Source organism: Leuresthes tenuis, unplaced genomic scaffold, assembly GCF_036924035.1.
Source record: "Leuresthes tenuis unplaced genomic scaffold, fLeuTen1.0.hap1 SCAF_15, whole genome shotgun sequence".
Taxonomy (NCBI): domain Eukaryota; kingdom Metazoa; phylum Chordata; class Actinopteri; order Atheriniformes; family Atherinopsidae; genus Leuresthes; species Leuresthes tenuis.
This window is the reverse complement of record NW_027325369.1, coordinates 27,770,427-27,784,302: the sequence shown is the minus strand read 5'-3', so window position 1 is coordinate 27,784,302 and position 13,876 is coordinate 27,770,427. Positions and strand designations below refer to the sequence as shown.

Below are 13,876 nucleotides of genomic sequence, written 5' to 3'. Positions count from 1 at the left end.
GTTATATAAGAGCTTCGTGTTTGTGAGTCTCTCTGATCAAGGTATACACACCCAAACATGCAAAGCAGAGAGGCCTCAGATGATTAAATTAAGCAACTGGAGTCACACAAAATCGGGCCGTACATGACCTTCCTGCAAACGTGTGGAAGTCCATGACGTGTATTGATTCAGAATCTAACTGCAGTGGAATAAGGGATCAGAACCTCCAGCCAAAGTACAATAAACGACTCTTGGTTGTTTCAACAACTCACACATGAAAACTGTCTTTGCATTCCATCTCTCCCACATTTCAAGACAATTTCATTTCAGCCTCTTGCACCAAACTGTTTTAATTTTCAAATTCAAAATGAAAAAAATCAAAGCACTGTTCAAACAGTGAGCAATTATCTAGTTTTCATGCAGTAAAACAGAAGCAGTGAGGCAGCTGGTACAAACATTAAACTGATACAGCACAGACTCACACAAGGCAAAACTTAGTTTTAGATTCATATTCTTCCTGTCAGTGTGTGGCATCCAAGATGACTCAACAAACTTCAGAATGAGACCGTTGATTTCTTACATTTTCCAAAAAGACTTTTCACCACAGATGTTAACCAGAAGGAAAAGGTTGCAATTTGTTGTGCCGTTTTCAGCTGTGGGTTTAATGTGTGCTTAGAGTAAAGCAATCACACTGGCTAACCTACAAGGAAAAGCACTATAGCTTATTTGTTGGAATTCCTTTGCTGAAAATGTCTTTTTGCTGCTGTGCTATCTTGCCCACTCAAACTACTGTTGATGGAAAATCATATCTGAAGATCTGTATGTTTTCTGAGCACAATAGTTTAAGACTAAGTCTAACTTTTTATTGCATGAGACTTAAGATAGTTAATCAACTGTGCAACTTTTAGAAGGCTAGTTTGTTTGGATAAATGACAACCGCAGCAGAAGAGTCCAAAAAGCTTTATGCACTGCTGATATTCCTTTTTAAGGCTCTAACAAACGTTTTAACCTGATGTCTTACTTCAGCCACTTTCACAGATGAGTTCAGAGAATGAAGTCCAGATATTATCCAAAGCTCTCAGTTTATTCATGCTCTGAAAACAAACTTGTCCATGTCAGGTGTGTTTTGACAACTGAAAAAAATCCAGAGAGGTAGGACACCTGGATCTGACTATTGTTTTGGGAAGAGAGTGCGAGTGAGTAATGGCTGAAGACCGCTATCTAGTATCCAATCTAGTGTAACGGAGGGATGCAGCAGAGCAGAAGCTGACCACAGCTGAGAAATGCATACCCATAAATTTAGCTTTTAACTGTCCAGATAGGCCCAGGTTCCATGATAACTATAATTATAGTTATCGGAACATTTAATCTGCTGCTTTGTGTCACAGATGTGTAAATAAAAACCCCGGATGATGCTAAGTTATGGTGCCGTGTCCCTGTCCCTCCTTGTCAAAGCAGAATTGTAAAAAGGTATCAGCTATGAGCCAGGACAACCTACTAAAGTTAGGACCCGCAGTTCATTACTTCATATGATCAGGTAAGTGAAACACAACTGTTTGCTTGCTGGAGATGGATATATTTCACCAAGCAGTGCTGATCACAAAGATGCTACTTATCAAACAACAACAAAAAAACACATTCCTCTGAAAATGTTCAGGTACAAGGAGTGGACTGATGATGAGTGCAAAAGCAGCCAATGTCCAGAGAACAACTTTGACAGACCTTCAGAAAGCCCGGGGAACTGTTACACAAGACCTGAGCGGTGGGTCAAGACTTTTGGCTCGTACTGTAGCTTTAGTATTTGTCATCTAGAGATCATGGGGTTCTGGGTGAAATATCTAATACATCCTTTTCAGCCAAAGGTCGCCTAACTAACACACTGACAATGGCTTCCTTAGAGTCACAACACTGCAAGTGTAGAAAATACTTTAAAAATGAACTCACAAAGTCAGTAGGAGTCCTGAATCTCGCTATATCAGCACTTTAGTCACATACTGCTTTTGTACCTCCTTCTCATTTCTGGAAAGTGTTAAAGAGTACTTGATCTAATTTGTACAAATCCATCAACAACAACCAAAGATGACAGCAGAACAAAATTCCTCAAACACACCTGGCTTATTAAGTGAGAACAAAGCTCATCCGGTTGGTCAATTAGTCAATTAGTGGTTTGTCAAGTAGTTATATGTCATAACGAATAATGTATTATAGAACTTTACAGAAGACTGAGCACTGTGTGAGTATTAGACGTAATTATACGACAGTCCTAGCAGAAACGTCTCGGTCTACAAACCTGTTTCAAGCTTCTGAAAAAATTCCCTCTCAACAAGGATTCATAAGATACCACATTTCACATCGTGCTGCCTGGAGCGACAAGCTTTACATATGAATGCATTGATTTGTTTTTCACTCAGCTCTCTCCTCAGCACAAGCCTTTTTAACACATAACACACTCTTTCGCATGAAAGTGTGTCTTTGTCAGATCTCAGCACGCATCCAAGCAATATTCAATACTTTCAAAACAATCACTCTAAGCATACCAGTTTTAAAAAAAAACAACCCCTGTGACCTTTTTAAGGAACATGAGTTAGTTTACTTTTGTAAGAGCACTTAACTTTTAAGCTGATATATTAAAATGCGCAAGTTAGAAAAGTTCTTGCATCGAGAAAGAGCCTGAAACAGGTTGGGAATGAGCTGGAGCTCATTCAAAAGAACGTTAGATCTGTTGAGACGTGAAGATCTATGAATGATTAACTGACTAATGTAAGATGTATGAGTCTAAGGTGCAAAGAATTACATGCAATACTTTTTTTTCTTTTACGCTTTCCAGTCAATGTGCACTTTCACATTAACTTATCATTCGATTGAGCATTCAAAACTATCTGGTCAGATAGCCATGACTTGGCTGAATACAGACCCTCTCACAGCATCTAAGATATGCTGTGAATCTACCTTTTTTTAACACCCATCCCCATTTTCAGACTTCCCACCAAATTAAAACTCTTTTTTTTTTAGCACTGAGACTAAAGAAAACTAACATGTTTCATGTTTCGTCTCATCAACTTCCTTTCATTAGTTATCATACATCCACTTTTGAATTTCATGTTTGCAACACATTCCAAAATATATTGAAGTTTTGACACCCTGAATCATTCTAAATTAAAGAGTTTGAACTTGTAGAGCAAATGTACCTTTCCATTGTAAGACTATCTCAAAGTTAGTCTTGTAGATGTACTACAATGGACACCTGTCACTTCCCTATTTGCATATGAAAAAGCACTTGTAAACAGGTGTGTATGTGCAGCACTGAACAAAAGCTCAGGTCCAACAGTCAAAAGCCTCTCCGTCCATGTTATGCACACAAACGCATTCACATTCAAAGACGGTCTGAGCCTCTAAATCTGATCTTCCTGTCTGGAAGATTCTGCTGTCGTGACTGAGGTTCGCAGATCTGGTCTTTCAACACCCAACAGCCCAGCGCTGAATCATTTGTCTGTGAATTTTACTTCTATTATTATCACACAATAACACCTTTGTCATCACATAGCTGCGAACTAGCTGCTTCAAATTATGAATGCAAGTTCATGTAATCATTTAATAGTGACTTAAAAGTGAAGAACAATACTCAATGCTCTACAGATGAAGCGCTAGAACTGTTTAAATGACGGAGAACAAGTAGAGCAGGTACAGTGCAAAGTCAATGTAGAAGTGCAAGTAAGTTTTTATCATGCTGGTTAACGTGTTAGAGGTGAGTCATGTTAGCATTCTAGGTTGCTCGTCCCACCATTGTGGAACCCCGATGAGAAGAGTCTGGACTGAAACTGCTTTGAGGACAGGGATGGCAGTACCCAATGATGTTGCTGACCGAAACACAGTTTGACTGAGATTACTGTAAAAACCTGTCTGCAGACCCAGATGTTAGTCTGTAGAGAGTATTAGGAACATGAATTAGATACAGGCAAAAATCAGTAGCCAGTGGAGGTCAACGAGTAGTGCATTGACGAGTACTTTTTGGGTGACTAAATCTGTTTTTTTGTGTGTGCCATTCAGTAATTTCAGTAAAAGTAATGTATTTCAAGAAGAATTCCACTTCATGTATCAAACATGTTTTGCGTATTTAGCTGAGAGGATGGGAACTGACAGCCAGTCATCCAGGAAAGGGATATTTTGATATAATTCATTTTTACAGGGTCTGTTTTAACACAAATCCTCTTCTTAACCACCTCGTTTTTAAACCCTGACCTAAACAAAGTCATTTGTAATGTGTGAAACAGAAACAAAACAGTGAGTGACCGTGTAAGAACAGCGTGACAGTGTGACTGGATGCAAAAACAACATTTCAAAGTAGAACCAAGTCGCAAAAACAACATTTCAAAGTAGAACGAAGTCACTTAAAGGCACTAGCTGGTCAAGACAAGACTTGACTTGTCAGTTGGGTGTGTAGCGCCGTAATCTGACCCCTTCGAACTCCAAATGCTGACTTTTTACTAAATTTAATGCAACTGTCAACACATGGCCATTTCATAAAATGCAGTGACATTGTGTTACTCTAACGAGTTATTTTCATGTGTAGTGGCACAAAAAGACAGAGGAAATTATACCTATGGCCCAACATCAGTAGATCAGATGTGGCTATTTCACATTTTGTGGTGAGACTAGATCAGAAATCCACAGCCACTGTTCCCAAAGTCTACTGTTTTTGACCGAAAGTATATATTAAGAAAATGTGTGATTTCTGCTGTCTGAAGGAGTTTTCTCCTTTGACAACATCTGCAGCTTGTCTGTGACTTCTGAATGAGGGTTCCCTGATGTATCACCACAGTAGCAATGTTTTTGGAGAATAAGTTCCAGATTGAGAATGTATAGAAATAGAAAAAGTGTGTTGTACAAACAGAATATCCCCTGAAAGCAAATTTGTGATTGTTATTACAGATTCAACTAACTTGACAGGACATGAGCAGAATTTATGAGGAGGATTACAGCGGATTAGATTTTATGGGACACAGACTGTCTGAAAGCACAATGACAATTAAAATAGTTCAGACAATTCATTAATCTTGATCAAAGAAAACAAATCTAAGAACATCATCTTTGAGAAAGCTTAGTCATCAACTATTGTGCCATGAGTCACCATATTCAGAATTGATGTTCAACTGAAACAAGTCAGAAGTACTTTCTTCTCCTTTTTCTTTCACATCTTGCACATTTTCTAATTCCTGTTTTTCCTCTGAGACGACAGGAATCTACATTCTCCCTGAAGAGAAAGACAGCCTTATCTGGTCTAAAAGATTAGGTCACTTTGGAACAATGTGTGATATTTCTCCCTGAAATCTGTGACTTTTTGCTGACTTAGAGACTGTTGGAGCAACACGTACCGTATGTTTCCTCACCTTAGCACACGAACCATCTACAAACAAAGCTGTTCCTATGCCTCGGTGTAATCAGTAAGTTTAAACAGGCTGCGTGTTTCCCTGCTCTCACAGCAAATGAAAGTTTTTTTCAGTTTGTATTAAACTGCGCCCTGAAAAGCATTGCCACACCACACTGTTTGTTATTTTAACAAGCCAGAATAAGCATGCTTTAGTCGTTCATGATCGGATTTTCTTGCAAGACATTCTTTTGTTACTAATCAGCTACCTGTTTCTAAACAAGATGTAGGACTCAGCTATTTATTTTCACTAAGAATAACGGAGATTCTTGGGTCTGCAGCAATTATTACACGATCATATAATGGCTGTTGTTTGAGATGACTGTCATTGTCACCCAAGGCAAATAGAAATATACAGATTTTTTCATTTATGTCCCAGAATTCATCAACAAATGGCTCTTATTCTGCATATGGTTCACTGTAACATCTGCATAAAAATGAACAGAGAAAGACAATTACATCAACAACTGCAATAATGCTCTCCTAATCATGACAGCCTGGCTGATGCTCTTGTTTTGGATCATTTCATAAATCGACACCACTCCTTTCCTTTCCTTTGGTGCATCTTAAGCCCTCCAAAACCATGACACACCCATTTCCAGGACAGAGATTTACCAAAAAACAAACATATAAGCCAATCTGTCGAAAAGATTGCACATGTATATTTTCAGTCTGTGAAAGCCAAGAACCAACACAAAATTAAGTCCTCCTATCAAAACTCCCAAAAAACATTGTTTCTTTATACCTTGATAAATTAGCTATAGGGAGAGTTATCTAAACAATCGAAAAGATGGAAATACAACTCATTTGAGCATTTCCACATCAAAGAAAACCTCAGTCTTAAGAGTTTCCTTTAACACGCCACAAAAACCTTTTCAAGAGGAAGGATGGGGATGGATGGCAAGATTAGAGATGGCACATTTAACCACAGGAAGAAAATTCCTGACCCAAATAGGACTGTTCATGTAAAGTGTTTTAATCACCTCTGGGTTAGTCAAGTCAGTCAATACCTCTCTACCAAAAAAGAAAAAAAGTGTCAGCTTCTGGTTGAGTTTAAACAGCAACATAACTTGGTTAGGGTTTGAAATCAGTTATTATTAGGGCTAAAATACATTCTCTTTCCAACATCCCTCACTTTAATGGATATCATTTTGACCACTAGAGGTTCTTTGAACAAGACTACAGGTCGTTATAGCCTCTTACTTTTTTTGGTTATGATTTTGCTGCATAAGTTTGGCCCTTATGCACCAACCGATCATTTTCCACAGGGCTGGGATGAAACTTGTACTGAGCCCTACAGATAATTTGCAACTGAACAGTTGTTGCTGAATGTTTAACGGAAAACCAAGTCAATAATAAGTGTGACAAACATCACTGTCACATGCATGCAGTATCATGCATGCATCTGTCATCATTTTCATCAGTCATATTTACTCAGATCAAAACCATATCACCTTGAATGAGTCACATGTAATTGAACTGCGAAATGTGTCCTACCCTGCACAGCAGGTTTCTTGTTTTCAGCTATTTGTGCTGTTATCTGTGTTATATGGAAGTTAGTGTGCCAACAAGAGCACACAAAGGCTATAAAAAACTACACCAAAGCTTGATGCATAATTCCATGAAAATGCTATGACTATGATTACAACGCCACACCTTGCTGAGTATTCCAGCTGAGAGACAGGAAAACAAACAACATCAAGCGTCACGACGCTTGGTATATAATAACAATATAAAACAAGTCATTATAAAGTTTGATTGGACACGCACACAATAAAAGAAACCATGCCAAGAGGAACGTAAAAATCAAAATGACATTATGTGAGATAGATGAGGAACTTGTATTGCCATTACTGGATCGAGCTCGGGTAAACCGGACCTCCACCTCTCTCAACATTTTTCACACTTGATACCTGCAGGAGAGATGCATGATCAAACTAGCTCACCTCAAAGCCAGAGCCTTTACATTTCAGAAACTGCCAGGGGGGAAACAGTCACTTAGAGAGACATTTGCTTTAGTGGTTTCTTCATTTCTAACAGCCTGTGCAAAATGGTACATTCAGTTCCAAATAGGTCCGTAAAGACTGCCAGGACCCTCAGAGGGAGTTTCCAGGGGTCCTCGGAGCTTCACTCACATGTGGAAAACCTGTTGTGATGAACTTCCCAGTGTTGGTGCTTTATTAAAATAGCTTTGATAACAGTGAACAACAAATATTAGTTTTAAAATACATACTGATAATACAGCCTTGGTTAATGGAAGTTAGTCATATCTTGCAGGCTAAATACACAGCCCCATATCAGAGAAATGAAGTTGGGATTTTAACTTTTTTTTGCTTACAGGTGGCTGTTGAAGCTGTCCAGTTCATCTGTGTCCGAGAAGAACACCTCTCCTCCTTCGTATTTGTTGCTCTTGGATTTCTTCCTTTTCAGCCTGAACGACAGCAGCCGCTTTACCTTCTTTTCTTTCGGGGAAACGAGTGAAGCATCAGGGGGCAGTGTGGCGACGTCTCCGGGGCTGAAAGAAGCGGGACCCGCCGGCAGAGCACCAGCATCGTGTCTGGGAAGGGTTGCTGATGCATCTTTGAGAGACTGTGCGTGCTTCAGCTGCTTGCTCTCCTTCTCGTGGGATTTTGATTTAAATAGGTTCTTTACTTTTAGTGAGCTTGACTTACTCATGGTGTGATACTGAGGAGCCCGTGCACAGAGAGTGAGAGCTTTGAGGTGAAAGCATGAGGAACGCGGTGTCACTTAAAGCAGCTGGGGGAGTGATCACCCGGATAACCTGCAGAGCGGGTTGCCGCGAGCAAACTGACATGCTCACACTGGTCGCGCTCGCAGGTAAAAAGAGCAGCAAAGTTACAATTAAACTTCCGATTGAAAACTTCAAAATAAAAATAATAGCAACGCTTAATTTAAAAGTGACCCCAGAGGTCGTGATCTTGAGGACCTCACAGCATTTCTACCTTTCAGTTCTATATTTTCTGTATCTCTTGTTTACCTGAAGACTGGAAACCTTTTTTCTAGTGTAAAAATACTGAGTCCTTAACTGAATATATAAATAAATGTGTATAAAGGAGAGTAGGCTATGTGATATGGTAAGTATCAATCATTTCTTTCAAAATTCAGTTATTTTGTGTATCCTATTATGTTTTCTTGGATTTGGATCCTCAGAGTTTTACACCTCAGAGGCCACACAAAAGAGGTTATTCTCACCACATACAAACAAAAAAAAATCTGCAGCAAGGCTTTTTCATTACTTGCACCTTTTTTTGTCTCCCCACTGCGCTTGCTTAGCTTGAAAAGTCTTGTAAGTGGCCTTTGATTGGAAATTGCACAATAAATTCAACTGAAATCATGTCATCATGTTACACTTTTGCACAATGCCTGCCAAATGATTTGCAGGGTTTTTTGGATACGATTGAAGCCAATTCTTCTTGTAAGCCCCCCAAAATAAACAGTAAATTTACTTTTTAAGTCTTATTGATCACCCAAAGCACTTTTATACTACAAGCATACTACACACATTCATACATCACTTCTATACGGTGCTATTGTTTACATGGTGCTTTTGTCCCATCATCATATAAACTTGTGAAAAGAAAAGTCATAAAGTCTTCAAATGACACAACAGTGGTGGTCCTAGTTCAGAACAACCAGGAGATTGCTCACAAAGAGGAGGTGAAGCTTTTTGCTGGCCGGAGCAAGAACAGCTACCTTGTACCGAATGTTGAAAAAACAAAGCCGATGGCGATGGACTTCAGAAACAAACAGCCTCTGCATTCCCCACTCTTCATCGAGATTGGTACAAAGTTCCCACGGGTTTATGTGGCTGATGACCTGCCCTGCTCCCTGTGCGCCTCCTCTCTGAAAAAAAAAGGCTGACCAGCTGCTTCACTTCCTGCAGTGGCTGAACAGGGCAACTTCAACCTTATCCATCCCCACCATAGAGAGTGTGTTGACCAACAGCATCTCCCTCTGGTACGAGAACTCCTACACCTACAAGCACCTGTGCAATTTCCTTATTTTCAAATGTATTTTTTAGGAATTCTTTATTTATTCAGAGGTCTCCATCTTTATTTCACTGTTCTCTTAGCTTTAAATCTCTGTTTTTATGGAGCCAGGCCCTTGATTTAATTCTGTTTGCGCCTCTGATATCTTGCTGAATGACAATAAATTAATCTTGAACTGCTCACCCACTGGCAAAAATATCAGAGGCAGCATGGGGTTCAGTGTCCAAGGACAAGTGGTTGGGGGAGTTGGTCACAATGCTGATAAAAATGTAGAAAAATAAACTGTATTTGCTGACAATTGTTTTATAACTTGATTAATTAATTGCTGTATTTTCTTTTAGACTAAGTTTATTCTCTATATCAAAATGTATGACTCCCTCAACACAAAACACATAGGTATGTGTTTGATATGCCAAAATAGATAGGTAATCCTGTCTTACAGGAATCAGTGCTTCTATGGAGGGAGTAAAGTGTTCTCTGTAGTCACAAAAGGAACTTGGTTTCAAACAGGGAAAGTGCTACGGCCCTGAGCCACAAATACATTCTTGCAATCACTGGTGGCCAGTATCTCAGTATCTGTTCTGTACATCAGGTGTTGTTCCCTATAAGTACCTATGTGCTTACAACTTTACTGATAAGAAGAAATAAAAGACCCCAATGCCTTTTTATCTGAACGATCATCTACTCCACTGACGACTTCAACAATCTAACCGAAGTAGACGGGTTTTCCCCTTTGGTCTCATCTTGCTGCATTTCCTTTGTTTTTCTGTAATCATATTGTTTGTGTGTGTGTGTCTATGCATAGAAATGTCTGCGTGCATGTGTTTTCTCCTACGCTTTCACTTTACAAGTTCCACTATGCAGCATTTCAAATCAGTCCTGTCAAGCAAGACTTGGTTAGTAATTGCACACTTTTTTGAGTCACCAAATGTTTCAGTATCCATTGAAATAATAGCTCTCTCTGCTGGTCATAGTTAGCAAAGACAAGGATAATCTGGAATTTTGGAAGTTTACTACTTTTCCTGACTTGAAAACAGCCCAATGCACAGAGGTATTACTGCAAGTAATACAGCCACAAATACATATCATGTATATGAGTGTATGTGTGTGTGAGTGTGTGTGTGTGTAAACATATTGAAAACACCACAACTAATCGGTATAAACTAAACAAATTTTCAGCCAAATACAATTTAGGTTTGAGGTCAGGATAGAAGAATACAGTTTCTCTGTTTTGGTGTTTTAAAAAAACACACGTATGTTCAAAGATGGAAAGTGAGATTGATGGAAGACGGCGAACCTTCATCTCAAATCAAATTCCTCATATGAAAATAAACCTCAAATTATTAGTGAGGCTTGTCAATTTATCAAACATGTTTTACAGTATGTATAGGAATTTCCCACAAGTCAACACCTCTCTGAATGAGCTCTGAGAGGTCAGCGGGGGGGTGTCCCTGTACGCTGAATGGTAAAAGTCAAGTTTTGTAGGTAAGTAGAACCATCAGATAACAGCAATGCATTTATGGGCAGAAACTACAGATTGAGATCAAAAGCAGGAAGATCAGTGAAAAGCGTCAGTCACACACACAGAGTGTGTGAGAATGTGGTTTTAGCTTCACCTTCTTCTGCTTTTAAGATTCTTTATTCTTTTTGCACACAGTATTAGGCACCTAACCGAACACTTTCTTCCAAAGCAGCTGCTGCATCAGTTAGATTGAGGTACTCGAGGCAATCGTTTCTACTTTCATCTTACACGACTACGGTGAATATCGAGTCATTCTGCAAGGTATGTGTGTTCTGTCCAAAAAACAGAAGCTGCTAACTTTCCAAATTCTGTGTTGGATTTATTATTCAGTTTGGTACCTACAAATTGATTTTAATATGCCTGACCTGTGTGAATTGTTTGTTTTACTGCAGCTAAATACAACATGGTAATAAAGCTGTTCAATTTGAACCTTATGAATTTAAAGTTTTCTAAAATAATTCAAATAGTTGATTACTTTTAAAATGTCAAAAGTGTTGAATCTAATGAAAAGCATGTAAAACAGCAAAGACAGAACACTTTTACTGAACTGGAACTTCTATAAAACATGATTGCAGAGTCTTGTTCACTTGAAGTTCTAAAAATTTTTGCTTCTTTATAAAGGTCTCGTGTGTTTTTCATTATACTATCTTCCCCAATAGATAAGTGACAAAACAGAATACCTTCCGCTTTGTCAAGTTCTAATATTATATCACATTTGACCCTTTTTTATAATTGGACTACCGAGATGACATGAGATATCAACCACTTTATCATGTTTGTTCCTTTAAACATGTTTTTATGGAAGTTAAATCACATGCCATTTATTTGGAAAAGTCAGAAAAGTAAGACATCACATATCTATTACTGTAAATGCATTCATGATTACTGTTCTTCATGTTCGTTCTTTAAAATAGAACACTACCAGAATTGTGAAGTCCCAATGTCACAAAGGTATACCCTAAAGTTTACCTGCAGACATTTTTAATAGATTTGCTTTGTAAGTCTAATTTGATTTGATCTATTAAAAGTGCTGGAATAGTTCCATAGAATCTCCAGTCTGGTTGTTTTAAAAAACGTTGCTGGCTTAGTCCTCTAGTTCTTTAATTGAAAACAGACTAAAGTTTCCTTTGACCAGTTATAAATGCAACATTTATCTTTCTGGAACTACTTCTGCGACTTCTGTCGCTCTATTTATTCATCTATTTTTGTAGGTGATTGCATAGTTTTAGTATTTGATACTGAAGCACTTGAAAAGCATTAGGAATGTATTCTAATTGCAGAAATTGCCATGTTATTCAGTATCTGAGAGGATTTCAGAGCAATTGAACCAAATCTTGGTCATCGCTTATTGTTAATTTCTCAGTGCTTGTCGGGTAAGAGGGAGGTTTGTTTGTCTTTACACACCATATTCAATTATTATAAACACTTTTATACTGATTAATATGCCGTAAACATAGTTTTACACATACATTTTTTTACAAATATATAAAGAAATTTGGTAACATTTGACACACTTCATGCAATCTACAAGATTGATGAAATAAGTCTGCATTTAAAATGAACTTTGACACCTTGACATTCAACAAACTCTATAACAGTTTCTACACCTGCTCACCTTTGTTTACGCAAGTCAGCTTTTTAAAGCCCTTAACCTGTTGGTCTGCACGAACACACGTTGTTGATCTACCTACACTTGTCCTGACTTACTGTAACTTACTGTAATACCTCTGAGAGCTTGACAGATAAAGATCATATCAGTGTCTCAGATCAAATGAGGCACAAAGTGCAGCAACCTGCTGCCTCGTTTAAATATGTTCATTTTTCACTAAAATGAGGTCATTGACATGAAGAGGAAGAGCTGAAGTCGAGCGCAGGCTTTTATCGTGTAAACAGGCATAGCACAGTTTTACCCAGTTTTTTGCTCAAGTAGTTATAAGCAGGTGTAGGTGTCAGTTCAGTGACTACACAAGTGTACCCATTTTTATTTGAGTTGGCTTTGCCTGAAAGAAAGCATTTTTGGATTGAGGCCGTTCACTTTTGATTTGAACTTTCACTGAAATTAAAATGAAGTTATGAATATTATCCATAACTAGTTTAAATATTTCAAAATCTTTGCAAAGCATTTATTTTATTTAAGACAAAGTATTCAAATCTTTGATTTGAGTAGAATTAGTATCAGTCTACCACTTATTAAAATAGAAATGTAAAATAGTAAAATACTGTATGTCTGAACCCTCTTAGACAAGCTTTCTGTCATTTCTTTAAGTAGTCTTCAGTAGTCTCCAGGCTTCTTGAAGGACATCCCAAAGCAGTGTCATTTGGCATTTTCTCCCTGGGCCAACAGTAGATGGATCAACTGAAGGTCCAGATGCATCTCTCAGGTGTCTTTCTTAAGGACATCACCTAGTCGCCTTGGTGGTGTGAAAATACTTTTTAAATTTTGTATTTTTTTCCTGCTGAAACATTTTCTATACCTGCTTAATCTGTCAGTTGGGTTGATTGGGTGAGAAGTGGGGTATACCGTGGATAGGTTGCCAGTCTATTACAGGGCTACACAGAGATGAACTGGACAAACAACCACACATGCTCACACTCACAAGGACAATTTAGAGTCACCAATTCACCTAAGTTGCTGTTTTTGGACAGTGGAAGGAAGCTGGTGTAGCTGGAGAGAACCCATGCATACATGGGGAGAACATGCAAACTCCACACAGAAAGGCCCCAGCTGGGAGTTGAACCTGGAACCTTCTTGCTGTGAGGTGATGGTGCTAACCACCACACCACTGTGCAGCCCTGTGCTTAAAGATAAAATTTAAAATGGATTCTTTGCTAAGTTGTTGTGTGTTATGTGTAGACACAACACTGGTTCTTCCCTTCAGCTAGGTGCCTTTTTTTAACAATTGAATGATTCCTAGCTCAGTGTTAACTGACTAAAAAAAA

General features: G+C 38.4%; 1 protein-coding gene across 1 annotated transcript in view; it reads right to left on the bottom strand.

Annotated features, from left to right (window-relative positions):
• crybg1a (crystallin beta-gamma domain containing 1a) overlaps positions 1–8,203 on the bottom strand; it is a 48,516-nt gene extending 40,313 nt beyond the window's left edge. The window contains exon 1 of the mRNA XM_072365576.1: positions 7,743–8,203. Coding sequence (XP_072221677.1) covers positions 7,743–8,080 — 338 coding nt within the window. The 5' untranslated portion in view covers positions 8,081–8,203. The remainder of the gene's footprint in view (positions 1–7,742) is intronic.
• Positions 8,204–13,876: the final 5,673 nt, after the last annotated feature.